Here is a 13,344-nt window from a genome sequence, read left to right as displayed (position 1 = left end):
ACCACTGACCCACAACAGTGACCATTGGAGCATTTAGTGAGAGTCAGAGCTATTTTTTTTTTCTTGCATTCAAGAGTAGTCTGCTGTGAGGCTACACAGAGTAGGATGGTGTGTATATCACTCAAAATTTTGCTTGGGTCTTTTTCTGAGAAAAATGCTGAGAAACATTACCCAGAGTTTCTAACTTATCTGAAAGCTTATTAGTAAGAATTGTCTATTGTAAGAATAGTAAGAATAATCCTATTGTGGTAAAGAATTGAAAGATGACGGTAAACTTTTGGTATTGTATTTGTCTTGAAATTTTTTTTTCCTGTAAATATTTGATATCTTGCCTTGCATGAGAATGCTCATCTTTACATGTGATCTGTTGCACATAATAAGTAAAGAAGGAGATGGAGAAAACTTGTAAATTATACTCCTTCTGAAGGCATTGTCCAGACAATTTACAAGAAAGAAAATGTTTGTATCTTCTGCAAGAGTACGAGGGGTTGGTGAAGGGAGTGGAACTAGAGGAGTTTTGTGAACGTGCAGCTTGCATCAGGAACATTAAGTAGTAGGGTTGTATCATAAAGGCAGGAGAAAAACCTTTGATTTGAATTTCATGTCACGCAGTGTGAACTTAATGTGAAAGTATAGATAGTTTACTTCACTCTGGCTTCGTTTTTGTCCCTCTTCATCTCTTTCCTTATAGTTATTGTGGAAAGTATTTTTTTTCCCAAGCCAGTGATTAAGGTGACCTCTTCCTCTAGTTGATGCTTTAAGCTTAAGTTTCAAAATGAGACCTACAGTTAGAAGTAATGCTTGGATAGGTGTAGGATTTTCCCAGATCATCTTGTCTCATGTTTCTGGGTAGTGATGCACATGGAATCCCAAAAGCTTTTATTTGGGCTCTGCTGTGATGGTTTTAAAAATATTACTTTCAAGATCTGTTCCAGCAAGAACCAAAATGTGTCAGAAATAAGGTACTGTTCAACACAGTCCTCCCTGGAATGAAGTTTCACATTTTGATGTGGCACTGATTGAAACACTGAGGGATAGATCATGACAGAATTGTCAGGATGCTGATTTGGATATTACTGTTGTAGTTGTCTCAACGAGTGCTTCCAGGGTTTTTCTGCATTAATTTTCTGAAGAGGTGCAGTAGCTTTTACGAAGAATTACCTAGAATGGTAAATACAGGAAATATGCTAATCTTTTCCCTGCAAGAAGTGTTATGTTTAGTACTGTTGGTTAAATTTTCATATTTGTCTTACTTTAGCTGGGCTAACTGTCTGGATGACCTTTTCCCTCCAGAAGTCTATTTTTTTGTTATCGTTTTTTGATGTTCATGTGTTTGAAACAGCATGTTCCAGAATACATGTATATGTGTGTACGTATGTATAGTTGGATTCACCAAATCATAGAATCACCAAGATTGGAAGAGCTCTCCAAGATCATCCAGTCCAACAATCCACCTATCTCCAATATTTCTTCACTAAACCACATCTCTCAGTACAACATCTAAACATTTCTTGAACACCTCCAGGAACAGTGAGTGACTCAACCACCTCTCTGGGTAGCCCATTCCAGTATCTGACCACTCTTTTGGAGAAGAAATTTTTCCTGATGTCCAACCTGAACGTACCCTGGTACAGCTTGAAGCAATTCCCTCTAGTTCTATTGCTAGTTATGGGGGAGAAGAGGCCAACCGTCACCTCGCCACAACCTCCTTTCAGGTTGTTGCAGAGAGTGATAAGGTCTCCCCTGAGCCTCCTGCAGACAGAAGTGTGCTTAAATGCTTCGAATCTAACAAATTGGTTGGCACTCAAGTGTTTCTGGTACTGCCACAAAGAAAAGTTGCACTGTGAATGCCATCAAAAGAAAAATCTCTGCTGTATGCATTTTCAGACATTTAAGATCCCTCCCCCTCGATGACTTCAATATCATTAATGTGAGACATCAGCCTGTGTGGTACATACAGGTTTTCCAATATGGATTTACTGTTAGTTCTGATGTTCTGAATATCATCAGCTTTTGCTGAATTAACAAAATCCAAAGTACTTTATATCCGTACAAGTTGTAAATAAAAGCTACATGCTTCTGTTTGCAGAAGGATGAAGTTATGTTTATTGCATTCTCCTCACCTATCTCTTTGCAACAGTATTGAGCTACAAATTTGGTGCTCCTTTGAACCAAGCAACATTCACTTGCCTTTTGTTGTACTGAAAAAATATGCTGACTCAAACAGAAGGATGGTGGAGAGGGGAAGCTCGACAGATTCTTGCTTTCACAGCAGCCCTGTAGCACCAGGAGAAACTGGGCTTCGCTCCTCCTAAAGGTTACTTCGGTTGTCATCTGCACTGGAAGCAGCTCACAGTGTTGTGTGGTCACAAGCTCTTCCAGTGAATTTGGGTGGGCTGTCTGCCACATGCTGTAGGTGACAGGATGATTTAGTGACAGCGTTCACATCCGGCTTCCTCCAGTGTCAGTTTACATTATAAAATAGCTTCTTGTGACTTGGCTCCTCTGCAGTATCTTTTGTTTAAATGATGTCTGAGTGAACGGTCATAAAGGCAGACTGACACGGCTTCAATGCTGGACTTTAAATACAAAAACTCTCGGCAGTAAGGAATCACCTCTACTTCCAGAGGGAGTGAATCTTGCTCTTTCTATTATTATTTATAAATATACAAAACCTGATATTATGGAAATATAGATGTTTTAATTGAGAACTGAATAAATCATCTTCTCACGATATCGTTCTCTAAAATATTAAGAGCTTTGGAATGCTGAGATCTTGGAAGTGGGAGGCAGCAATTATAGCTGCATTTAGGTTGAAGAGAATTAACAAGGCAAAGTATTTTAAAGGGCACGCTTGCAAGAGACTTTCCAGATTTCAAGAAGTGATTGCTCATGCTATTCTTTGTTCCTCAGCTGGAGGGCTTCCTCCCTTCCCCCAGTGAACAGTGAGATGCTATGTCGGGGCATGTCCTCATACATTTTTAATGCAAATCTGAGCCTGTTTTTCCCTTCCCCATACAAGCTAAGTTCAGCTTTGAAATGTTTTAAGATAACCCTTTGTGGCATCTTAGTTCTGGGGATGTGGTAAACTGCTGAGAACCTCAAACAAGCCGTGGAAATAGTGTTATGTTATGTTAACTGCTGCTATTTTCTCCAAAGTCGTCATGTGATTTTTATCCTGTAAGTACTCAAATTTCAGAGAACTGATTCTGTGTAACATTATTTTTTTTAGATGACTTCTACAGATTTGCTGAATTGCAGCCACACTTTGCAGAAGACTATCTCTATCCTGATCAGATGGTAGCTGAGAGTGGATTGGAGACTTCATCTCTTTCTGCTCCAAATGGTATCTGTACTGACTTCAGCCCTGAAAATGCTGAAGATAAAAACAAGCCCCTGCAGAAGAAATGGAACTAACACTACAACTGTTATCTTCCTCTCCTGGTGAGAGGATTATCTTTTCTTGGATTTTTCATAAGTCACTCCAATTATATAGCAAATACCAATTTTGTGTGTGGAAGTTCTTCTACCTTAATACCGTTCTTTGATTCGTATGTGCTATATTTAACAATATGTTCCAGGTTACTTGGGGAAGGTATTTTTATTTTTTTTTCCAAAAGGACTTTGAAAGGCAAAAATGTGAATGTGCTTCATTATTAATGTTCATATTTAAAAGGAAGCAGCACTCTTTATTTATATTCCACTGGCTAGTTTCATGTACAAAGTGTCGCACAAATTGTGCATGTATAAAGAAACTGTAGTTACTATGGTGTTAAGTGCACTTTGGTGATTAGTGTTTTCCCTAGTTATGGGGATGTTTATTTGGGGCCAAATTTTGCTGTTCATATTTGCATAGTCAGTGTAGTTTTCAGTGGGATTATGCCATTGAGCAAGGCAAACGCATTTTGGCCCCTTTTTGTTTTAGTTCCAGTGAACGGTTCCGAAACAGTCATGCAAAAACTTGATGAGGATTATTTCTGTTTTTTTTATTGTTGGATGACAAAATTGCTTCTCTTTCAGTCTATTCCATGGTAGAATGAAAAGGAAAGGCTCCTTGTCCTTTTGCCCCTTTCTACTTTCAGCACTTTCTACTGTAATCTTCCAGATATAATTAAACATGATTTTTTTTTTTCCCAAACTGACATGCCACATGCTGTTTGCAAAGAGATGACAAAACTGTGCTTTTCTCTTATAATCAACTCATATCTACCCAATATTTATATGGCAGATGTTTACACAATCAGCTTTATCAGGAATCAGGGTTTCTTTTGTGGCAAGTCTGTACATACAGATGACTTGTCATGGAACATACTAGAGAAACTTAATTGTATGAACACAAATTTGAAAAGGTTGCAGTTACTCCAGAAGTTAGCAACAAGGTGTGGAACAAGGAATGCCAGTTAAATCTCTATAGCAACATTAGATATATTGTGTATTATATATATGAAACCTAAAATTTAGAATTAGAAGTTTAGAATTGGTGGAAGAAAAAAAAACATTTAGTACTAATGTTTCTTATATTTCCTTTTGTAAAGCCAGATGCCTTAATTACCAATGAAGGTCTCAGAGAAATTAAAATTAGTGTAAAACCACATAACTCCACTGATGAGGAAATGAGCCAAAGGCCTCAAGGAGTAGGAAGGAGAACGATGTCGCAAAAGATCTGTGGTGGCAGCTCTCCTTCCAAACAAAAACTACATCTATTTTCAAATCATTTATGTGACTAATTCTGCAGGCTGCACTAGAATATGAGGATTTTATAACTGGAAAACTGTCACTGAGACTTGATTTTCACATGTTAATGCAAAACTAGATTTGGAGGGTGGAATTTCAGCAGAAGGAAGTCTGTTTATACCAAATGCTTTTATTCTTTCTTTTTAAATAGGAGCTTTTTTGTCGTTTTTTTTTTTTAAGCCCATTTTAGGGTATTGGAATGTGTCCTTAGAAATCCTTAACTGTCTGTGGGAAGTTTCCAAATTGAAACTGGCTTTAATAAAATACGTATAGGAAAACAAAATGTAAGAAATAATGTTTTTTTTAGGATATGCGGAGGTACATCTTCATTTTGAGATAGTAATCAAACTTTTTATTTACCTAGATAATGCATGCCAGGCTGGCAGGAGTGCCACAGGTTGGCAGGCAAGATTTAAACTGAAACTGATCATGAGAAGTCATAGATACAACTTGAAATTAAGACATGAGGAACTACACTTAAATGGGAGTTGTCAGGTCCACAGTGGGAGTTGGGGATAACTGCGTAAAAGACCTTGAGACAGGGATGGTGTTGAGCATTACTAACTCAACGTAGTTAACTGATTGCTGCAGAAAAGATGTTCATCATAGTGCATAAACGCTTGCAGCCTGTGAGAAGGGTGGTGGTATTTGTGTTACCAAGAATTGATAAGGCGTTACATAAAGCATCTGTCTGTTTTGGGGCACTTGAGAAAGATGAGGAGTGGCTGGATGGAGACTGAGGGAAAGAAAATTTCCAATGATTCTTTCAACATCTTTATTTAATCCAGGGAGGGTGACTTAGAGGCAGATATGAAACCAGTCTTCATATATGGAAAAACCTGCAAAAAGGAAGATCAGAATAATCTTTACTCCATGTTCATGGTAGAAATGGGGGGTATTCATTTAAAAGATAGGATAAACATTAGGAAAACTGTCTTACAGTACTTCTAGTTAAGATGTGGAGTGGGTATTCTAGGTGGGATGAGAAGCCTTTAACTGGAGGTTTTGAAAATGGAACAGAAAGCAAAGACACTGTTGATTTTGTTGATTATATAACCCCAAGGTTGTAGGGATAGATCTCCTGAGGACTATTTTCTGTGAATATATATTGTGTATTTTAGTCAGTATTTAAGGCAAGGTAGATGAGCTGTAGAGTCTGAGCATATCACATGCCCTCTGTGAGATTTGAACTGTGCTTGGCTTAAGCTGGTTGTCTCTAAGATAGTTATCTTCTGCTTTGTTATGTGAACTTGGGAACTGTAGAACTTCAGAATGTGGGGGATGAGACAGGGTTCCCTGACACTTTTCTGAAAAGAAGGAAAGTTTAGTATCCCATGGCCAACCTCAGTGAGAGAAGCTCCAGGAAAAAGTAAATAAATAGTTCTACATCTGTGGGGGGAAAAAAACAAAGCAAGCTGACTGAAGCTGTCTAAATATGAGCACGTCTACTTTCGGTGTATGGTGCTTGGGGTTCTAAAAAGGCAAAGAGTTAATTTTGTCTCTCCTCTCTGCTGAGGGAGATATTTCCAGTTGTGGCAAATGTAATAACTGCATATGAGTGCAGCTAAGCTGTTGCAGAGTGTTTGGGTTTAAAGGGTGCTGCAGCCTGTGATAGATGGCCCTTCAACAAATACGACATTGGATGGTGAAGATGCACTGAGAACTGTGTGCATCAATGGTCTCTAGCCAGAGCTGCTGTTGAAAAAACTTGGTGAGCAAGCAACCAGCTTCTATCATGACTTGTATTTATTCCTGCTTTTGTGAGATTGATCGAGGTAGAGAAATAAGATGACTAAGATATGAAGTCCTGATCAGTCTGCATGAAAACATTGTTAGACTTCAGATAATGTCATTAAAAACTGAGTATCCAGGGGATTTCAGCATCTAGAGTATTCAAGGTTATCCACTTCAGTACAGGGGATAAACTCAGACTTTGTGGGTTGAGACCTGCAGTCCATTGCATTACTGCAACACTGTTCCCTGCGATTTGGCCATCAAACTCACCAATTAAATGTTTTAGTAGTTCCACACAAAAGGTGCCTAAAGGTGGAGCAGCTGGGTCATGACACTGTCAGTGGCTTGCTGAACTACAAGGGTAGAAGTGAAAGCTTCCCTTCCTTTCCCATTCACCAGACTATAACATGTAAGTGCTTTCAACTGAAGTGTTATGGATTTTACAAATGTATGCTTTCCTGAAAATTTAACATCAGTGTCTTTGGCAAGAATTTGATAAGTGATCCTTCACCAAAAAAAAGCAGAGGTGTGAAGACATGGCACTTGTCTGATGTGCATTTTGCTGCTTTTGTGAAATACTGCCATCCCTTGCCAGCAGATCTCTTGCATCAGTCTGAATTTCTATGTACTGTATGTGAGAGATGCTCAGTCAAGGCTTTGTTATTCTGCTATGGTTGAGGAAGTATGCTATGTGCTTTGAGTGTACTTAACACAGAAAACAATGAAATCCAAGATATCTAAAAAGTGTTTTGGTTTTTATTGCTTCATTTGTTGGTTCAATTATAATTTAAAAAGAAAAAACCCACAACTATAAATAGAAACAAATTTAGGAGGTACAAAGCATATTTAAACCACCATCTCTACCACAGAAAGGCAGAGTTCTATTACAGATTTTTCATGAGTGCAGTAAGTAGATACATTTAAAAGGTAAGTTGATACATTAAAAAATTTACATTTAAATGTGTGATCCTAAAGGAGAAATTAGTTGTAGACTTAATTCTACACTACGTATTTCAATGTGTATTTCGATGGAGCTAGAATCCTCTTAGTAGGAGGAAAAAGTAACCAGGCCCCTGTGTGGGGTCTGTGGGGTTTGCTAATCCTCATTTGAAGGTTTAAAACCTTAGGTCATGAAGCTTACTTGAAAAGGAGATGCATGCATTAAGGAAGTGATGCAATCTCTTAGGAGGGAAAGCCACAGGAAGTAATTAGTTGTTCTGCACATAGCTGTTTATTAATATTTTCAAGCAAACTGCATAGACCTGTTAGCTAGTTAAAGCATTGGGATGCTTGGAAAATGTTTTTCTTCATAATATTCAGTAAAGCTTTTCTGGAAAAGGGGTTGTTATACTTTAACACTTGTATAATTCGATAAATTTTCTGAAGATATCTTTATTTAATTTCTACATTCCTTTATCAGGCTGCATTTTATCATTAAACAAAATTTCCTATATTATTTTATTATGTGGTAAGTACAGCTTTTCATGTTAACAATTCTGCTCGCTGCTCCTCCAAAACCAGTATTTTGATTTAAAAAAAAAAATTGTATGGCAAACAGGTATACAGGTATTGGACCAGAGAGATGATTGCATTACAAAGGAGAAATAAAATGAAGATCTTACCCATGTCCTGGGCTCATGGAAGGGCTCCAAGAGGAAGGATCTCCAGCTAGAGATCCTTCCTCCTTGGGAGTCAGCCCTTAAATGGGGTCCAGGAGGGGTGGAGCCTGGCTCCACTTCCGGTCACTCAGGTGAAATTGCATTCACCTGTGCCCCTGCAGCTGACTCAGCGCTCGCCTCAGGTGGTCAATCAGAGGTTCAGGCCGTGATTCAACAGTTCCCATACAAGAAAGTATTTAAAGAATAAAAGCTGCAGACCTGAGTAGCATCTACTTATACATCTTATGATCTCAGGAACTATGTAAGCACAGCTTTGCATCTATTTGGGTCTCAAACTAGGAAGGAAATGTATTTTGGATTTAAAAACAAACAAAAAACTTCTGATCAAGTCAGATTAATTTTCCTTTACGTTCAATTACTGCATTCTGCTTGATCTGAAACCTTTTTTTTTTTCTAGCAGCGCTTTCAGGAGTGTTCTGTAATTAAGCCCAGTTGTTACAAATATGTTGGCTATGTTTGCATTGGCCAAACTTAACTTTGGCTCCTAGACTCAGTGAAACACAGAAGTTCTCTGTGAACAAAGGCCTGCAGATGATTTTTTAGTTTTCAGGTCTCTGAACTTCAGCTCGTTCATAAAATAGGAAGAATAACTTCAACAGTTTGAAAGCAAATGTAAGAATTAATAATCTGTGCTTTTGTTCAGTCAGTCAGTCAAGTGAAACCTCAAGGTCTGGCTCATAGATGAGCAGAAGCCTGAAATAATCATCTGGGTAATTTTGCTTTCCAGGACATGTTCATGCAGCTAGCAATTAAGTCAGCCATTCTTCAGTCAAAGCATGATGTCCTGAAGGTACTACAGCCTCTTCTAAGTTGTGTCCAAGTTGCTAGCAGCACAGCCAGCAGTGTTTAAGTGATTCTCCCTCTTTTTCTTATGAAGACCAGAAAAAAGTGCTCTGTGATGGGAACCTTGAAAGACAATCTTAAAGGTAAAATCCTCCAGCACCTTCTCAAAGGAACAAGATCAGTCACTCAGTGCTATATCTAAGGCAGTGAACTGGGTATACAAGTTAGTCACTAACACTCTGATCCAAATGGGCATAAATGATTTAATGCTGAGGTATAACTGCAGAGAATACAGCAGCAAAGAGAACGTGCCTGGATTTGCATCTGTAAGTATTTCATCTCGTATTGGTCAAGTTAAGACAGCTCCTTTCTCTAGGAAACCTCTCAGGTTTATTTCAAGATATTAATTATTATGTTTTATGAGTGGAGGAGTGTGTTGTTTTGTAGAAGATAGCTTCTTTTTCCCCCAGATGTTGTGATGTGCTTCATCATATGTAATGGGACTAAATAAGAGAGGGTGATATTGAGAAAGCAGGTTTAAAAGACTTTTAAATGGAGGGTTCACCATTCCTGTGAAAAACAGTGAGACCTTTTGCAACAGCTGACTGTGTAGATTGCATTTCAGGCTCTTCAGACAAAATAATTTTGCTATTTACATAATGGCAGAGTCTGCTCATTCTGTGTTCTTTTGCTAGGTGGCATAGTATAGTTTTCCTGCACAAGCTAATCTCTGTAACCAGTGAAGAGGTCCATAACAGTGGAGCTAAAACAGAATTGCTTCAGTACAGATTGCATGAAAGTTATTCCTTTCAGTTAATTTGGGAAGGGGGAGGGTGTTGGTTCTATTAATTTGGAGAGGGTGAGTGCTTTTTTTGGTCTTTTATTATTAATATATTTGTTATGCTTCTTGATTCTGAGCAGATGTTTACACGGGGCTGTGTGAACAGCCCGGCTCACTGGAGGTTAGATTGGAGATCTTGAGAAGGGTGTTGTACAATATTCTGTGAGTGTAGCGTTAAGCTTCAGTTTTTTCATTCCGACTAAAAAAGAAGCAAGAGAAGTCATAACAACTTCTGTAATATTCTGTTTTGACATTATGAGTAGGTGTTACTTGAGAGTGCCATTCCAGAGCCAAAGAATACGTTCTAGGAAAATCAGGCTGAACTTGTGCTCCTGAACCAGAAAGTAGTAAAGTCATTAAGGCTGGCGTAGCAGGAAAGCTCTCACTGTACGGTTGGCCTTTCCCGTAGTAAAGAAGGATATTTTCCATCTCTTGGGCTGGTGATTTATGTCCCTGTATCTCTAGCTGTCAACTGTGCTGTCTTGTTCTTCGTAGGTCGGCTGCAGTCTGAGGGAGACCTCACTGCTCTTAATCTTAAAAGACGTTCACAGACTGCTTTTACTGGCCAGTAAGGTGCAGGTGAACATTAAAGCTGTATTCTTGTAACGCTACCCAAAACTAAGGCCCCCAGTACTGCTTTACCTTGTGTCTGCCTTTTCCTTTCTCGCTCTTCAACCACTGCAAGTGTATCCAGGTGACAGCAAGTTTGTGTTTGAGATGCTTAAGTGTTTCTATCAACATTAAGAAATTAGATTCAGAAATACAATACAGTGACATCTTCGTTTGGATTGACTTCTGACTTTGTCTCTCTTAGTGTGTGTCTGTTTAATTCCAAGTTTAGAATGCAGTATGTATAAATATGTCAGTAAACCAGTTCTCCTCATGGATATTGAAGAAAGCTGAAACTCAGACACTTTTCATCCTACCATGGTACTGGAAATGAAATTCATCTGATAGTTTATTTCTATGAATGTGTATGGGGAAAGCCCAAATACATGTCTTTTATTTGCTACCCGGCATGAAGACAATTTTGTAGTTTAAACGCTGAAGAAATAAACTTTTAAAATCTTGTATGCCCTAAGTATATATTTTTGTCCTATGTTTTCTTTTATAGTAAAGTTTAAGCTAAATATTTCTTATATTTCTGAAAGAGAATTTAGTTTAGCCACTATTGTACTTTCCAGACTACAAAAGCAGTTTTTAAGTAAACATCTAAAAGTGAAATTGTATTTTTAGGAAGGTGGATTATGATCCCTTAAAATAAACATCTCTCCTTAGCAATTGTATATACTTAGACAAAAAGCAAATCAATTGCAGCTGCTTGTCTATATAGTTTGTGTTAGTGATTTGTTTATATTGTTTTCTGTAATTGCTCTACGGGTATTAAGAGCTCTGTGTAAACCACTAATGTTAGAAATAGAAGTCCGAAGTGAATCTCTTTAGAAGTGATAGATTTTGTATCCTGGAGGAGGACCAAGACTAAGCATCTGCTAACCTTTTATTCTGTGCTATATAACTTCAGTGTCCCAGCACTGTAATGAAAATACCTGGCATCTGTTCAGTGGGACCACTTTCTAAGCCTTTTTGTAATTCCCTACATCTATCCAGGTGTGCAGGATGTTTCTAATTTGATCGTAGGTACAAGTTCATCTTTTTTCTTTTTGTTGTTGTTGCTGTTTGGAAGAATAAAGTTCAGTAGCAAAAAGCTGAGAAGTAATTCAGAAAATAAAGTTCTTCATCTCTTGAATTATTGTTAGACTTGCATTGAGGACATTTTTACAAGTAATTGCTGTGTTTCTGAACACACTTGAGAATTTAAATGCAAAGGTAAAAACAAACAAACAAACAAAAAACACCAAAGTTTACTCTTTAAGTGATCACGTTTTCTCTTCCCATTACTGAATTCAAGTTAGACACTGCCATGATGAGGATGCTTTTAGTTGAAAACCTGTGCTGATAGAGCAGGAAGTTTTGTTTTGTAGGAACTTGCTTGCAAGGTAGAAGGTGCTTGTTCCATCAGTGGTACAACTTCTGTTGACTTTGAGGCTGCTCAAGCAGACTTGCTCTCTTTCAATGTGCATATTGGCTGCAAGCTTTTTCTTATAGCCCTTGGATACGCAGTGTAAATCTGTAACAATATATAATAATAACCTGATTGCATTTTTGTGCTGTATATTTCCCTCCTATGGCTCCGAAGGTATGTGTACATAGACTGTCCTTGCACTGAACTGACTATACTTCGTAACTGAGAAGCAAAAGTAAGTCATGTACTAAAGATAATTGTAATTTGTGGGTCCAGAAATGCAAACACTTTTTGCAGGATGTGAGGTATAGCTTCAGTGCAACGAGTTTGATTTTTATATTTTTTATTAATATGCATGGAAGACTAGGGATGATATTTTCTAAAAATGAACTTGGTTTTGTACATTTTTCAATGTTTAAAATGATATGGTTTAACATTACCTCTGAAATACCGCTATCAGTAAATTCTTAAAGGAAATACCTCAACTTGAGCGTTCTTTTTTTCTTGCTAGTTGTCTGGTAGGTTGAAACGGACTATGGTGTGTGATGAACTAACTGAGCGAAACAGCAATGACGTAGAAGCTTCACCTATGCTGTAAGTCGTGTGATTTACTGGAAGGGAACCAAATGATACACTCCAAGTGTTGATGTGCAGTGTACAGTCATGGCCCGTTCTGCCCGACTGGACGTTTTCCTTATTACTGGCTTGTAAATTGAATTTTCATCGTGAAGCCAAATTAAAAATGAAGGAGAAAATGTTCTGTTTCCTTTGGATTATTTTTTCTTACGCACGTTTGTGATATACAACAAGGTTTATAATAAGGTAAAGGACACAGTCATGAGTGTGAGTAAAACCAAGTTCATACATGTTTAGATGCACATTACTGATGTATGCCATGATTGATGTGGCTCTGTGTGCGTGTGTGTGTGCAGGAGACCTGGGAGTATGGAATACAGGAGGGGCTTAAGGTTTTTTGGTGCAGTGGGTGGGTTTGTTGGTCATTCTGTAGAGTTGGATGTGTGTAACTTGGTTTCACTGGTGGTTTTTGTGTGTCGTTGGTTGGTTGTTTTCCCCTCTAACCCAACCCCACCCCATGGATGACAGGTATGTTGAATCTGATTCTGTCCTATGTCCTTAAGTAAGAACACTGAAAGATGAAAAAACGGGCCTCTGTAGGCCTGGAGAACAATTATATCTTAGTTAGACAAAAGTAGCTAATTTGAATTACCCAGGAAACAGTCAAGACATGATGTGATGCTTCGTTTATTACACGTGAGAAGTGCCTAGCAGGAGGAAAAAGTTACAGTGAGGCCCAGCGGATAGAAGGTGAATTAACATGAACATTTTTAAGAATGAGTAAAACAGTGGTGAAGTTTAACGGTAGTGACACATTCTTCATAATGCAAAGATTTCAGGTGGAAACTTGTTGTGATAGTTCTTAAAATTAGTCACCAATTTCAATTTATGGTGTGTATGTAGGTTTTGAGTAATGACTCTTTTGAGTCAGCTTAGTAACGCAGTGGTTTGCATGAAAAAGTAAACTTCTGTGA

General features: G+C 38.1%; 1 protein-coding gene across 4 annotated transcripts in view; it reads left to right on the top strand.

Moving 5' to 3' along the window:
* The window catches only part of LPCAT1 (lysophosphatidylcholine acyltransferase 1), a 59,296-nt gene extending 46,747 nt beyond the window's left edge, over positions 1–12,549 (top strand). The window contains exons 14-16 of one of the 4 annotated variants that reach the window (XR_006936417.1): positions 3,233–3,444; positions 8,875–9,073; positions 12,306–12,549. Coding sequence is in view for 3 of the 4 variants with exons in the window: in XM_419059.7 (XP_419059.4) it covers positions 3,233–3,417 (185 nt within the window). In the remaining variant the exon portion in view is untranslated. Of the gene's footprint in view, positions 1–3,232 lie in introns of all 4 variants that reach the window. The other 3 variants (XM_419059.7, XM_004935171.4, XM_025147778.3) reach the window with 3 other exon arrangements.
* The last annotated feature ends 795 nt before the right edge of the window (positions 12,550–13,344 follow it).

Source organism: Gallus gallus, chromosome 2, assembly GCF_016699485.2.
Source record: "Gallus gallus isolate bGalGal1 chromosome 2, bGalGal1.mat.broiler.GRCg7b, whole genome shotgun sequence".
Lineage (NCBI taxonomy): Eukaryota > Metazoa > Chordata > Aves > Galliformes > Phasianidae > Gallus > Gallus gallus.
The sequence above is the reverse complement of the archived record's forward strand: the minus strand, read 5'-3'. Positions and strand labels throughout refer to the sequence as shown.